General features: G+C 38.4%; 1 protein-coding gene across 1 annotated transcript in view; it reads left to right on the plus strand.

Annotated features, from left to right (window-relative positions):
• Positions 1-2,965, plus strand: part of LOC121489509 (GTP:AMP phosphotransferase AK3, mitochondrial-like) — a 119,942-nt gene extending 116,977 nt beyond the window's left edge. The window contains exon 2 of the mRNA XM_041752614.1: positions 2,225-2,965. Coding sequence (XP_041608548.1) covers positions 2,225-2,941 — 717 coding nt within the window. The 3' untranslated portion in view covers positions 2,942-2,965. The remainder of the gene's footprint in view (positions 1-2,224) is intronic.
• The last annotated feature ends 10,472 nt before the right edge of the window (positions 2,966-13,437 follow it).

Below are 13,437 nucleotides of genomic sequence, written 5' to 3' on the forward strand. Positions count from 1 at the left end.
TCTCATGATTAAATAAATAAAATCTTAGAGAGAGAGAGAGAGAGAGAGGAGAAATAGGGAAATAGGAAAATGTGTACAGAAGGACATCATTGGTTCACTTTTGGACATTGTGACTTTGCCCTGTTTGTACAACATCGACATAGATGAATCCTGTAGATACTTAGAAATGTGGACTGGGCTCGGGTAAGAAAAAGTAAGAGATAAGTGAAAAATAGGAATGAATTCATGCATCATTTATATGGTGATTTTATGAATCCTCTGTTGCCCAGACACAATGGAAGACACTGGAATATAATGAAGCAAACAAAACAAAACAAAAACAAAAACAAACAAACAAAACCCTCTGCTTTCATAAAGCTGAAGTGTTTTGTGGTTCATCATCTACTCCTGGTTCTGTCATAAAAGTCTCCTGAATGGACCCTGAAAGATCCATCCCTCAGGGGCAGCCATGTAACCTAACTTATTATAGTCATTATCAGGGCTTTTAATTAACACTATAGGAAGAATTCTAAGTTTTGGTGTTGGTCATGGAGTTGAGAAGGTATAAAGCTGAGAGCTACTGCCGCCATTTTCACATGTGAGTGGATGCCTTGAATGATGGTCGTACCAACTCTAGGGAAGTGGAAACAAGAAATATGGTAGAGAATCATGGCCCTGTCTGATCTCCTGCTTAACAAGCTGCACTTAAACTAATTCTCCTGGACTTTCCAGGTTACTTTTCAGATAACTTTAGGTTATTCAGTGAGTTCTTATTTTTGCATAATGTGGTTTGTCTTGTGTTTTTGAATGCTTCCAAATAAAGCAGACCTTAGCTTATGTGTGTATGTATTTACATATATGCATATAAGGGAGGGGTAGCTACTGCCAATAAGCAAGCAAATATGGCAATATTTAGATAACTTCTACGAGGGAAATAAACTGGTGCTTTGGTAGATGATAGCCAAGGCAGGGTCTGTATTAGTTCAAGGAAGACCTCTCTGCGGGTGTTATTCAAACTGAAATCTGGAGAATGAGTAGAGCCAGCAATGCCAAGAATTGAATGCCAAACCGGTAGTAAATGCTTGACATATTTTAGGAATAGACAGATGGCCAGTGAGGCTGAGTAGGAGGTTGGAGATGTGTTTAGAGATAGATTATAGGGGATCCCTGGGTGGCTCAGCAGTTTAGTGCCTGCCTTTGGCCCAGGGCATGATTCTGAAGTCCCAGGATTGAGTCCTACATCGGGCTCCCTACATGGAGCCTGCTTCTCCCTCTGCCTGTGTCTATGCCATTCTCTCTGTCAATCTCTCTCATGAATAAATGAAATCTTAAAAAAATGTAGAGATAGATTACACTGGGATTTATGACAAAGCAAAACAGAGCTAAATCAGAGGTATCTTTTCATGTTAATGTTTGTTTTATTTTATTTTTTTTCTTTCAATAAAAGGAATGCAAGAATGTTTAGAAATCCTAAAAACAGAGAACAAACACACATATATATATACATAAAGGAACAGTGAGGGAATGTAAGCGTGGGGTGACTAAGGCAGGACAGAGGCCTGCACACAGGTAGAGCAGTGCACCTTGTCCACAGGATCAAAGCCCTCATCTTCTGAGTCTGGATCTCTTTGACTTTGTAGATGTGGGGCCAAAGATATTAAGAGAGATTAAACTTGATCACTCTAGTCATCCATGTGAATTAGAAAGTGGGGATACACTACAGTTTATCAGTCCCCTCACTGAAACTGGTTTCCCTAACCTGAATTGAACAGCTCAAAAAACGGAATAATTAATTCTCTTGATCTGGATGATGCATTCAGTTTTTAAGAGGCCAAGATAAATAGGCAAGTGACGATCATAGCTGCAGATGAGTTAAAGATCTATCACCAGAAAATAATTTTCAACTGTTAAACCTCCAAAGAGCAATTCAAGGATACTGACAGAAGACAGGAGGGCTGAAACTAAGGAAATTAGCAGGAGGCTGGAGGCATAGATACATGTGAGAAAAAGGTAAAAGGCCTCACTGTGATCCCTATAGTATAATATTTGGATTATCCATGATACAAATGTTATTAAGTTTGACATTTTATTGTAATTTTAGATGTGATTTTATTGTCTAAAATTTATCCTATTTATGCAAAGTATTGAATCTTTGTTTTTATAATGGTTTCTGAGTTAATAAAGATTTTATCATATGAAACACCAACTTATCACCCTACCACACTATACAGATATATAAAAGTAGGGAAGCGCGCGGCCGGGCTCCCTGCGGCTGCTGCGCGCCGTGATCCTGGGGGCGCCGGGCTCCGGCAAGGGCACCGGCAAGGGCACCGGCAAGGGCACCGTGTCGTGGCGCATCACCAAGCACTTGGCGCTGAAGCACCTCTCCAGCGGAGACCTGCTCCGGGACAACGTGCTTCGGGGCACAGAAATTGGTGTGTTAGCCAGGACTTTCATTGACCAAGGGAAGCTTATCCCGGATGAGGTCATGACTCGGCTGGCCCTTCATGAGCTGAAAAACCTCACCCAATGTAGCTGGCTATTGGATGGTTTTCCAAGGACACTTCCGCAGGCAGAAGCCCTGGACGGAGCTGGTCAGCTAGACACAGTGATCAATCTGAACGTGCCCTTCGAAGGCATTAAGCAGCGTCTCCCCGCGCGCTGGATTCATCCGGCCAGCGGCCGAGTCTACAACATCGAATTCAACCCTCCCAAAGCCGTGGGCATTGATGACCTGACAGCGGAGCCTCTCATTCAGCGGGATGATGACAAGCCAGAGACGGCTGTCAAGAGGCTCAAGGCTTATGAAGTCCAAACACAGCCGGTCCTGGAATATTACCGGAAAAGGGGAGTATTGGAAACCTTCTCTGGAACAGAAACCAACAAGATCTGGCCCCATGTGTATGCTTTCCTACAAACAAAAGTTCCCCAAATAAACCAGAAAGCATCAGTTACTCCATGAGGAAAAGTGTACATCACCAGTAAGATGAGCAGAGACTCCTCGCCTGTGCATTTAGAAGCTCCGTGTTCTGAGACTGGCATGTATGAATTCTTTGAAAATCATATTAGTTTCACTTCTACTGATTTCACTCTGGAAATTAAGAATGGGCCAAATGAGTCCGATACTAAGATTCATCTTTTTGTCTACCCAGGGTATCTTCTATGGGTATGTAATTTTAAAACATCAGATGTCCTAATTAAAAGAGCAATTGGTAGTAATATTAACTTTTGTTCAGAAGAGTAAGTGTTTGATAAAAATTTTTCTTATTCTTTGGAGAAGCTAAAAGCATTTCCATGTCACTCGGTAAAGTATCTCATCAGAGAAATGTGTTGCAGACTGATGCCAAAACCCAGCATCGTTAGTACTGTGGTACATGGTTTTGTGAAACATATCAAAATCTAGAAAACAAGCCACCAGATATGCAGATTAGTTTCAGGATGCAAATTCACTCTTGCCTTTACACTAAGAAACTTAAAAACTTAACCGTATATACTAGGGATCCCTGGGTGGCGCAGCGGTTTGGCGCCTGCCTTTGGCCCAGGGCGCGATCCTGGAGACCCGGGATCGAATCCCACGTCGGGCTCCCGGTGCATGGAGCCTGCTTCTCCCTCTGCCTGTGTCTCTGCCCCTCTCTCTATCTCTCTGTGACTATCATAAATAAATAAAAATTAAAAAAAAAAAAACGTATATACTGTATTTATTATATCATAAACAAACTTTCAGTTTATTCAGAATTTTCAGTCTGCTATAAAATTGTGTTAAATTAGCATATAGGAAAATATTACTTTCCTATGACAGGTTTTGAGAACATGTGTATTGAAAAAATGATTTATTAGAAATTGACATTGGAAGTTCTTACAAAAGCACTGAGGTTGAATTATCAACAGAAAATGTAATTAGTCTTGTGTTTTCAGATTATTACTCAGGTTAAGAAGCATAAGTATGTGCTTTAGGATCTACTTGCCAGGTTCTCTTTTTGATCACTATGTAAAATCTGCTGTGATGAGTGACAAATTAAAATAAAAGAAAAGCAAACCCATGGCCCTACATAAAAGCAAGCATACTGGGTCCTCAGGAAGTAGAAATAGATCAGTTATGCCTGGGGAGAATTTCCCTGAGACGCTTAACAATCATAATTAGTAAACAATCAAAATTAGTAAACTAATCAAATTAGTAGCAATTAAAAGGATTTACATGAGAGGTTAAAAAGGACCAGGAAGGTAACTGAGTTTGTTGAAGGACTTTATTCCTAGTGTAAGCGGTGGGCAGCTGCTGGCTTTCCTTGCCACCGTCAGCAGGGCAAGAACTCCACCTGTGTGTGTAGCCTGAGTAGCCCTTTAAAAGCGAAGAGAATTTGATTTCTTCGTAGGGCAACAAGGATGCGTGCTTATGTCCTGTGGCCTGGCACGAAGAGTGGGGCGGTGAGAGGTGGATGAAAAAAATCAGCTACATCTTCAGTGGGATATTTACTCTTACTTGGTGCTAAATCAGATGCAACGAGTCCTGGTACAACCTGTTATGAACTGCCTTTGAACACCGGCCTGTTATCCCAGGCACTCAAAATATAAATGCCAGCAAGTGGTTCTTCGTGCATTTTTGTGGGAAAAAACTTTTCTTTTGATTTTTAAAAATTCAGTGTTGATCTTTCAGAATGGACCAAGGCTTTTAAAAAGGATTGCAGGACACATTTAATTCTTTACAAAACTTTCTGTAATGCCTTATTTGAATGTATTATGTGCTTTCTAAAACTGTGGTGAACTACTAAGCTTATGAATAATTACTGGCTTTCCTGGCATACATGACTCTTAATGTACTACAATAAAATTAAGTTCTAGAAAAAAAAAAAAGTAGTGAAATACTGTGTTGTACTTTAAGCACTTTTAAAATAAAATTTGTTGTATTATTTCTAGAATTTATAACATAATATCCAACTTGCAATTATTATAATCTATTTAGATTATCTGTTGAAACTTATACTGCAACTACTAAAATAATTTGTACAAATTTTGTATCAGCTGAAAATCCCAAAACTTGGAGATTTGGTTTTCAAATTTAATTTTTCTTTTTGCCAATACTTATATTTTGCTATGTAAATTTATTACAATGTTAAGTGCTAGGCCATTACATTCTGTTCCTATGACTCATTTTAATCTAATAAAACTAAAACATACTATTAAAATAAGGGATCAAGTCTATGATGTTTGCATACTTACATAAAGTGTGTTTTTATCTCTTTTTAAAACATTGATGTTAATAAGTGTGTCAAATTTTGCAATGCATATGCAGAAATTTATTATCATTCTATTTCATTATATTTATATTTTTTTAAAACTTTGGCCCTTTTAAGCCACTGAGCAAAATATCTCTGTTTTTTGTTTATTGCTGGACTTTATTTTCTACAGCTGTTAACTCTAAGTAATCAACTTAATCTCTTCAGGATATTTGTTAAATCTGGAAATGTCAGAAACTAGACATGTTTGGAATTGCAGACTGGGAAATTTCTACTAACCGATGGCTCTTTCATTTTGTAGATCAATTGGTTTCTTTTTATGAACAATTTCTCTGCCATTTCTCTCAAAGGGATCTTTGGTTTAAGCATGGTATCATAAGTCATAGAACACTCTGTAGAACTATAAATCCAAAATCTTGTAAGACTGATGTAATCTTTTATTTTATTTATTTGAGGGAGAGAGGGTGCACCTGCACCAGTGGGGAGTGGGGTGGGGGGATGGGCAGAGGGGGAAGGTGAGGGAAAATCAGACTTCCAGCTCAGCTGGGGAGCCTGACATGGGGGCCCAATCCTCGGACCCTGAGATCAGGACCTGAGCGGAAGGCAGACAGATACTTAACTGACAGAACCATCCAGGTTCCCCAAGACTGGTGCAATCTTTTATTTCTACATTCTTATTGTAAAGAAAGAAGCTGAGTTTCATTGGTTTTTCTTTTTGCTCTAAGATGGACAGCAATGAGATTACCCTTACAATATGTGGTGTCAAACTTTGCATATAGTAACATTCTTTCCCTACAGATTATTTTCTTTGTTAAGATCTCCTTAATTTAGGGGAGTCAGGGTGGCTCAAGGGTTAATGTCTGACTCTTGATTTCAGCTCAGGTCATGATCTCAGGGCCTTGAGATTTGAGCCCCAGTATGGTAACCATATGCTACATGTGACTGTTAAAATTAAAATTAAATTAAACATAAATTAAATATCTTAGTTTCTCGGCACATGAGCTACGTTCCAAATGCTCAATAACCACATGCAGCTGGTAGCTACGGTGTTGAATGACAGAGATACAGAATATTTCCATCACTACCGAAATCTCTATCGGGCAGTAATTATTTATAAATAAATAATTACTATTATTTAGTATTCAGTATTAATATCCTTTAAGGTGTTGAATTAAGAAAGCTCAGGATGTGGGCATTGTACAGAGAAGATTTTCAGGTAGAGGAAATACTTAATGCAGAGTGTCATATTCAAGGTACAAATTCAGATAAGGAAATTGAAAACACTGTCTAGGTCATAAGTTTGTATATAAATATTGAGTTAAAATATGTAAAGGATATAAAGATGGATATGTTGCAGGTCCTGTCCTCAAGGCATATCATCTAGGTTAAAAAGGCTGTTTTGTGCATAGATAGTAAATATAAGATTTGCTTTTTAAAAATCAACCATTTAGTAAAAACAGTGCTAAAACAGGGGCAATTCATTCTCAGGGGTTCAAGGAGGGATTTACTGTAGAAATGAGTGGTAAAGCTGGCTGGTAAGATGGAGAGTAAAGTTGACAATTAGAGACTGGTAATAAAGGATTGAATTACTTATTACTTTTTTTTTTTTTTTTTAAGAACTAAATTAGAGGCATGCCTGGGTGGTTCAGTCGTTAAGCGTCTGCCTTCAGCTCAGTTCGTGATCCCAGGGTCCTGGGATGGAGCCTCACATCAGGCTTCCTGCTCAGTGGGGAGCCTGCTTCTCCCTTTCCCTCCGATGCTCCTTCTGCTTGTACGCGCGCTCTCTCTCTCTCTCTCGTGCTCTCTTACTGCCAAATATATAAAATCTTCAAAAAAAAGAACTAAATTAGATTCAAAATTCCTTTCAACTTTCTGCTTATATGAATTTTTATTTCATCTCTAGCATGTTAACGTCATTACTCAGTCTATTTAATTATGAATTTTAAAGACTTTGCAAATTAGTCCCAGTTTCTTTTTGAAAAATCTTTATTTGTCTCAAACTCCCACAAAGCTATTTACTTTCAGTTTGCAAGCAATGCATTGGAAGTTGTCTGCAGAACTGTTAAGCTGGCGAGTGAACAATTAGAGAAAGCTTTAAATGTATTACTTAGAAAATGTAATATTTGCATCACTGAGTAGATGTTACGGAGGTCTCATTTATTTAACTACAACTGTGATACTTTGTGAAATCCCCCAGAATAGTATTAAGAATACTATTTTTTAAAACTATTTTTTTCTTTATTTATTTATGATAGTCACACACAGAGAGAGAGAGAGAGGCAGAGACACAGGCAGAGGGAGAAGCAGGCTCCATGCACCTGGAGCCCGACTTGGGATTTGATCCCAGGTCTCCAGGATTGCGCCCTGGGCCAAAGACAGGTGCCAAACCACTGCGCCACCCAGGGATCCCAAGAATACTATTGAGTAATGTGTAATTTCCTTTTTTAAAAAGATTATTTATCTGTTTGTTTGTTTATTTAAGAGGGAGAGAGTGAGCACAGAAGGAGGTGGAGAAGCAGACTGGCTGCTGAGCAGAGAGCCCAACATGGGGCTCCATCCCAGGACCCTGAGATCATGACATGACCTGAAGGCACATGCTTAACCAGCTGAGTCACCCAAGTAATTGGGTGCCAAATTGAGTGCCCCCAAGTAATTTCTTCTTATTTTTTTATAAGATTGTATTTATTTATTTCAGAGAGAGAGAGAGAGAGAGAGAGAGCAAGGGGAGGGGTAGAGGGACAAGCAGACTCCCTGCTGAGCACACAGCCCTACAAGGGACTCAATCCCAGGACTCTGAGATCATGACCTGAGTCAAAGTCAGATGTTTCACTAACTGAGCCACACAGGCACCCTGCAATTTTCTTAATTAAACATCCATTTAAAAACTCTTTTGTTTAGTAATAGAAGTTAGGGATGCCTGGGTGGCTCAGCGGTTGAGCATCTGCCTTTGGCTCAGGGCGTGATCCCGGGGTCCTGGGATCGAGTCCCGCATTGGGCTCCCTGCATGAGCCTGCTTCTCCCTCTGCCTGTGTCTCTGCCTCTCTCTGTGTGTCTCTCATGAATGAATAAATAAAGTAAAAATCTTAAAAAGTAATAAAAGTTAACTTTCATTTAAAATGTAAGATACAGAAGAAAAAAATTATTCTAAAACTTTAGGATACTGTGATTGATTGAATTACATTTTTTGGATATTAGATTGTTAATGAATAAATTTGTAAGACCTAAATGTGATAAACTCCACATCTTCTAAAAAAAAAAAAAAAACTTTCTTCAAATACAGATTGTGAAAAGGCCAGCTAGATAATAAGAACTTTATTAAATGCTAAATATTCAACATTATTTTTTAATAATTAATTTATGTTTTGTTGGTGTTCAATTTGCCAACATACAGAATAACACCCAGTGCTCATCCCGTCAAGTGCCCCCCTCAGGGCCCGTCACCCATTCTCCCCCACCCCCTGCCCTCCTCCCCTTCCACCACCCCTAGTTCGTTTCCCAGAGTTAGGAGTCTTTATGTTCTGTCTCCCTTTCTGATATTTCCTACCCATTTCTTCTCCCTTCCCTTCTATTCCCTTTCACTATTATTTATATTCCCCAAATGAATGAGAACATATAATCTTTGTCCTTCTCCGATTGACTTATTTCACTCAGCATAATACCCTCCAATTCCATCCACGTTGAAGCAAATGGTGGGTAAGTACAGATATAGGAGAGGTATTTTCATTGGGTCTGTTTGCAAAGAATGCTAAGGTACCCAGACTTTACCCTCTAGGAGTTTTCATCTAAGAGGAAGATTCATTGAGTGTGTGTGTGTGTGTGTGTGTGTGTGTGTGTGGTGTTGGGGAAGGCAAGGTTGTGTGTAATAATCAAAGTTAAAGACATGTAATTTGAAAGAGGATGCTTAGTATTAATTTCTGTGATTAAAAACTAGAAACTAAAAGTCCTTAAAATCCTTTTGTCAAAGAGAAAGCAGTGATTCTCCACAGAGTAAGGGATGGAAATGTGGGGAGGGGGGGTGGCTCCCACTTTCAGGAGGTATGTACTCTTCAGAAGTATACTTGCATTAGAAATGGTTGAGAAACACGGACATAAATCAATTAATATTAGTGCAGACAGTGTATAAGCTCAGCAGCAGGTGAAACATAGCAAATATATTTATAATCTGGAGTCCATGTCATAATGACCTAATAAAACTGAGCTGGAATAAATGCTTGCCTAAATAAGAAATAAGGATTTGTATCTCAGCTCTTATAGTAACTCAGGCACATTGCTTCTTGACATCCTAAAATTTCTGAATTTCCCTCATTTGAAAAAAAAAAAAAAAGAGAGAGAGAGTTGGATGTAATCTTTAAATATCCTCCAGCGTCTAACATGCCACAATTCTAAGTCAGTAAATGAAGCCATGATTCTTGTCTCTGGGCCTAAAATAATACCACTTTAAAATTATTAGACGAAAGCTTAGTATCCTTTCAAACATAAATCTAATTAGCTGGAGCAGTAGGGAGAGTCGCAGTATATAAGTCCCGATTGGTCTCCTAATTGTAACTGTTTGCTCCCTAAATGATACATTGTTTGAAGGGATGTAAAAATTCTTTCCACACAGAGTTCATTACCTATAACATAGTGTTTGTTTATTTTCCATTGAGTGAAAGTGGAGTGAAATTGAGTAAGGGAGTAAGAGCGTGGCACACTTTGAACATTGAATATTCCCTGAGGCTCCAGCGTTTTTGCATTGGCGCTGGGCCCAGGGAGCACTTAGCAGAAAATGATGTTGAAGTCACTGTGGCCATATTATTTGACATTGGATCTGAGACAGTTGATAGCAGCCGTGCATGACATTGACAAACGTGAGCAATAAAGGTTTATTAGAATATTCGATGGTGGAAAACATAGGGACATTGTATTCAATAAAACTAAATAAATTAAAAACGTGTACTGAACAAAACTTTGCTATCCACTTCCGTTATAAAAGATAATGCTACAACTTTGTCCTCTGAAACCTATTTTCTCCTATTGGCAATCCGGTTGTATGCAATGGCAAAGCAATTAGAAATTAAGATAAAAACTGTTCTTTCCATATCACAGGAATTATTACATATCTGTCTTATATTTATAGATATCTACCATCTACCGACACGTATAATTTCTTTACCTCTATTGCAAAGAGTTCAAGGAACAGTGTCCTTTCTGTTTAAAATCATATCCGCACTTGTTTTCTTAGGCACTTCACCTACCAGCGATTGCCTGTCTCCAAAATATTTAACTCTTCTCTCTTTCAAGTGGATCGTTTTTACCTGCATAAAAACATAGTTTTTGGTTTTATTTTCTTCAGATTTTATTTATTAGAGAGAGAGAGAAAAAAAAAAACAGAGAGAGAGAGAGCGCGAGAGCAACTGAGAGGACACAGCAGGGAGGAGAGAGAGAAGGAGGCTCCCCACTGAGCAGGGAGTCTGATGTGGGACTCGATCCCAGGCCCCTGGGATCATGACCTGAGCCGAAGGCAGATGCCTAACCTGCTGAGCTACCTGGTGCCCCCTAGTGCAACATTTTAATGTTTTCCATTCTCACCACCCTTCTTCTACTTAAAATGAAGGTGATTCCCTGTGTCTTTGAATTACTAACCTCCCGCTTAACACCTGCCAGTGTTTAGGAAGAGTCTATCATCTTGACCTTTATTGACACCATGTTCCCTGGCTCTCCCCATTTATTTCCTTCCTTCTTCTTCCACTCCTCCTCCTTCACCTGTTTCTCTTTTTTTTTTTTTTCTATTTCTAGCCTCCAGATACTGAGGTCTACTTGTGCTAGGGCCCCTTATTTTCTCTTCATCCATACTGTCTCCCTAGGTTATCTCATGCAGACTTTTTTTTTTTAATTTTTTTTAATTTTTTTATTTATTTATGATAGGCACACAGTGAGAGAGAGAGAGAGGCAGAGACATAGGCAGAGGGAGAAGCAGGCTCCATGCACCGGGAGCCTGATGTGGGATTCGATCCCGAGTCTCCAGGATCGCGCCCTGGGCCAAAGGCAGGCGCCAAACTGCTGCGCCACCCAGGGATCCCTCATGCAGACTTTTTTTTTAAGGTTTTATTTATTCATGAGAGACACAGAGAGAGAGGCAGAGACTCAGCCAGAGGGAGAAGCAGGCTCCCTGTGAGGAGCCTGATTTGGGACTTAATCCCGGGGCCTGGGGATCACAACCTGAGCCAAAGGCAGATGCTCAACTAGTAAGCCACCCAGGTACCCCTCATGCAGACTTTTGAATGGAATGGACTCAATGCAGATAATTCCGAAATGTATATCTTCAACCTACATTTACCTCTTAAATTTCTAACTCTATTTCCAACTGTATGCCTACGAGGGATTGCCTGATAGGCATGTCAAACATCCCTGTAATGACCCCTTGGTTTGAGTTTCTTCCCCAAGTTCACATCTCTAGTTTTTCCCATCTGTGAAATGGCATTACCATTTGCTCCATCCCTCAAACCCAAATCTGGGGATAATTTTGTATTTCTCAAATTTTTTTGGCCATGCTTCCTTCTAATTATTAGCAAATTAATCTCTGTTGTGAATCCAGATATATCCTGAATTCATCCCTACTCATGACATCCCAAACTCTTCCCATCATTCCCAACCAAACAGATAGGATAGTTTTGTTAGGTAACTGGAATTAATTCACATGAACTATGTTGACAAATAGAAAAGCATGGAAAATAATATAACCAAATCCCTATTTCTATGGCACAGAATTAATGGATGTTAACGTTGTTATAGTTACTTCATACTTTTCTAAAATGCAACAGCATAGAAGTTGAAATTCTCTTCCTAGTTCTGTTATTTTCACTATTCTTTCTTTCTTCACTTTTTCCAAGATAATGTTATTTTGACCTTTATATATACCCTTCCTATTCATTTTGTTGTATACTAACATACTAACATGCATATTTGTACATAAACAATACACAGCTTTACTTTGTCAGCTTTATCAAAGGCACATATTTCCTTCTTATTTGTGGCTTGTCTTTTAATCTTGTGTTTTTTCAAAGAGGAAATTTTGATTTTAATATGGTTGAGTTTATCAATATCACCGTTTATGATGTTTAATTCATTGATCTTATTTAATATTTTATTAGTTTGAATTAGCAAAGGTATTTTTCTAGATTTCCCTTTAAAAGTTTAAAATCTTAATTTTGCCACTGATAGTCATAATACATTTGAATTTCTATTTAATATATAGCGTGAGGTACACATCTTTTACTCTCCCCCTTGTATGTGGCTAAATACCATTTAGCCGATATGTAGTGCCACATGTCATAAACCAATTTTCATATATGAGTAGGTCTATTTTAACTTCTCTGCTTTATCCTTTAGTCAGTCAGACATACCACCACACTCTTTCACTCACTTTAACTTCACTGTGAATCTTGAAATCCTGAAGAGAAATCCCCCTCAGTCTCAATCATCTAACTCTTTTCTTAACCTTTTTCTGAACTGTTCTTGGCTTTTGCTCTGTTGGGTAGATACCATGAGCTGACTACACATATTCATTCAAAATCATCAGTTTGCCTTGAATACATCATTTATTGATCACCTACTATATTTTGGTTCCTTTCTAGGCCATTGGAACTCATGTATAAAGAGAACAAAGATCCCTTCCCTTATGAGGCTTACATTCTATTGAATTGATTATAGAGAATTAGAAACCTGAAATACTTATCTTCTCAGAATTTCTTGCATTTGGGATGGCATTTGTCAGAGTTCTGGATGAAGATTGAAGTGTTTGTTTTGTTTTTATTTTTTGTTTTGTTTTCCTTCTGTTTTAGTTGGCCTTTCTCCTTTCTTCTTTTACATAATGTAAGCACTATGCCTGGAGTTTTAGCAGTCATTCTTCAAGTGGATGACAAAAGCCACACACTAAGGATAATGGACCAGGAAGGTCAGGGGAACCAATTCCTTAGCAGGTGGACCAGACTTGGCCTATTCTGGTCTTGCTTGCTTTAAGCTATTATGTGTCTGTTTTTCTCTTACACAGAGCCAAATATATTCCTATCTGATTCTTCAAAATATGTTAGAGAAAAAATATTCTAAACATAAGAAAATACCAATATTAGATGGGAATCATACTCATTTTCTAGATTAATTTATAGGAAACGGAAATTTTTATTCATTTAATTTTCATTCATAAACATGGCTTATTTTCTTATTTACCCAGATCCCCTTTAATGTCTCT

Source organism: Vulpes lagopus, chromosome 4 (assembly GCF_018345385.1).
Source record: "Vulpes lagopus strain Blue_001 chromosome 4, ASM1834538v1, whole genome shotgun sequence".
NCBI lineage: Eukaryota > Metazoa > Chordata > Mammalia > Carnivora > Canidae > Vulpes > Vulpes lagopus.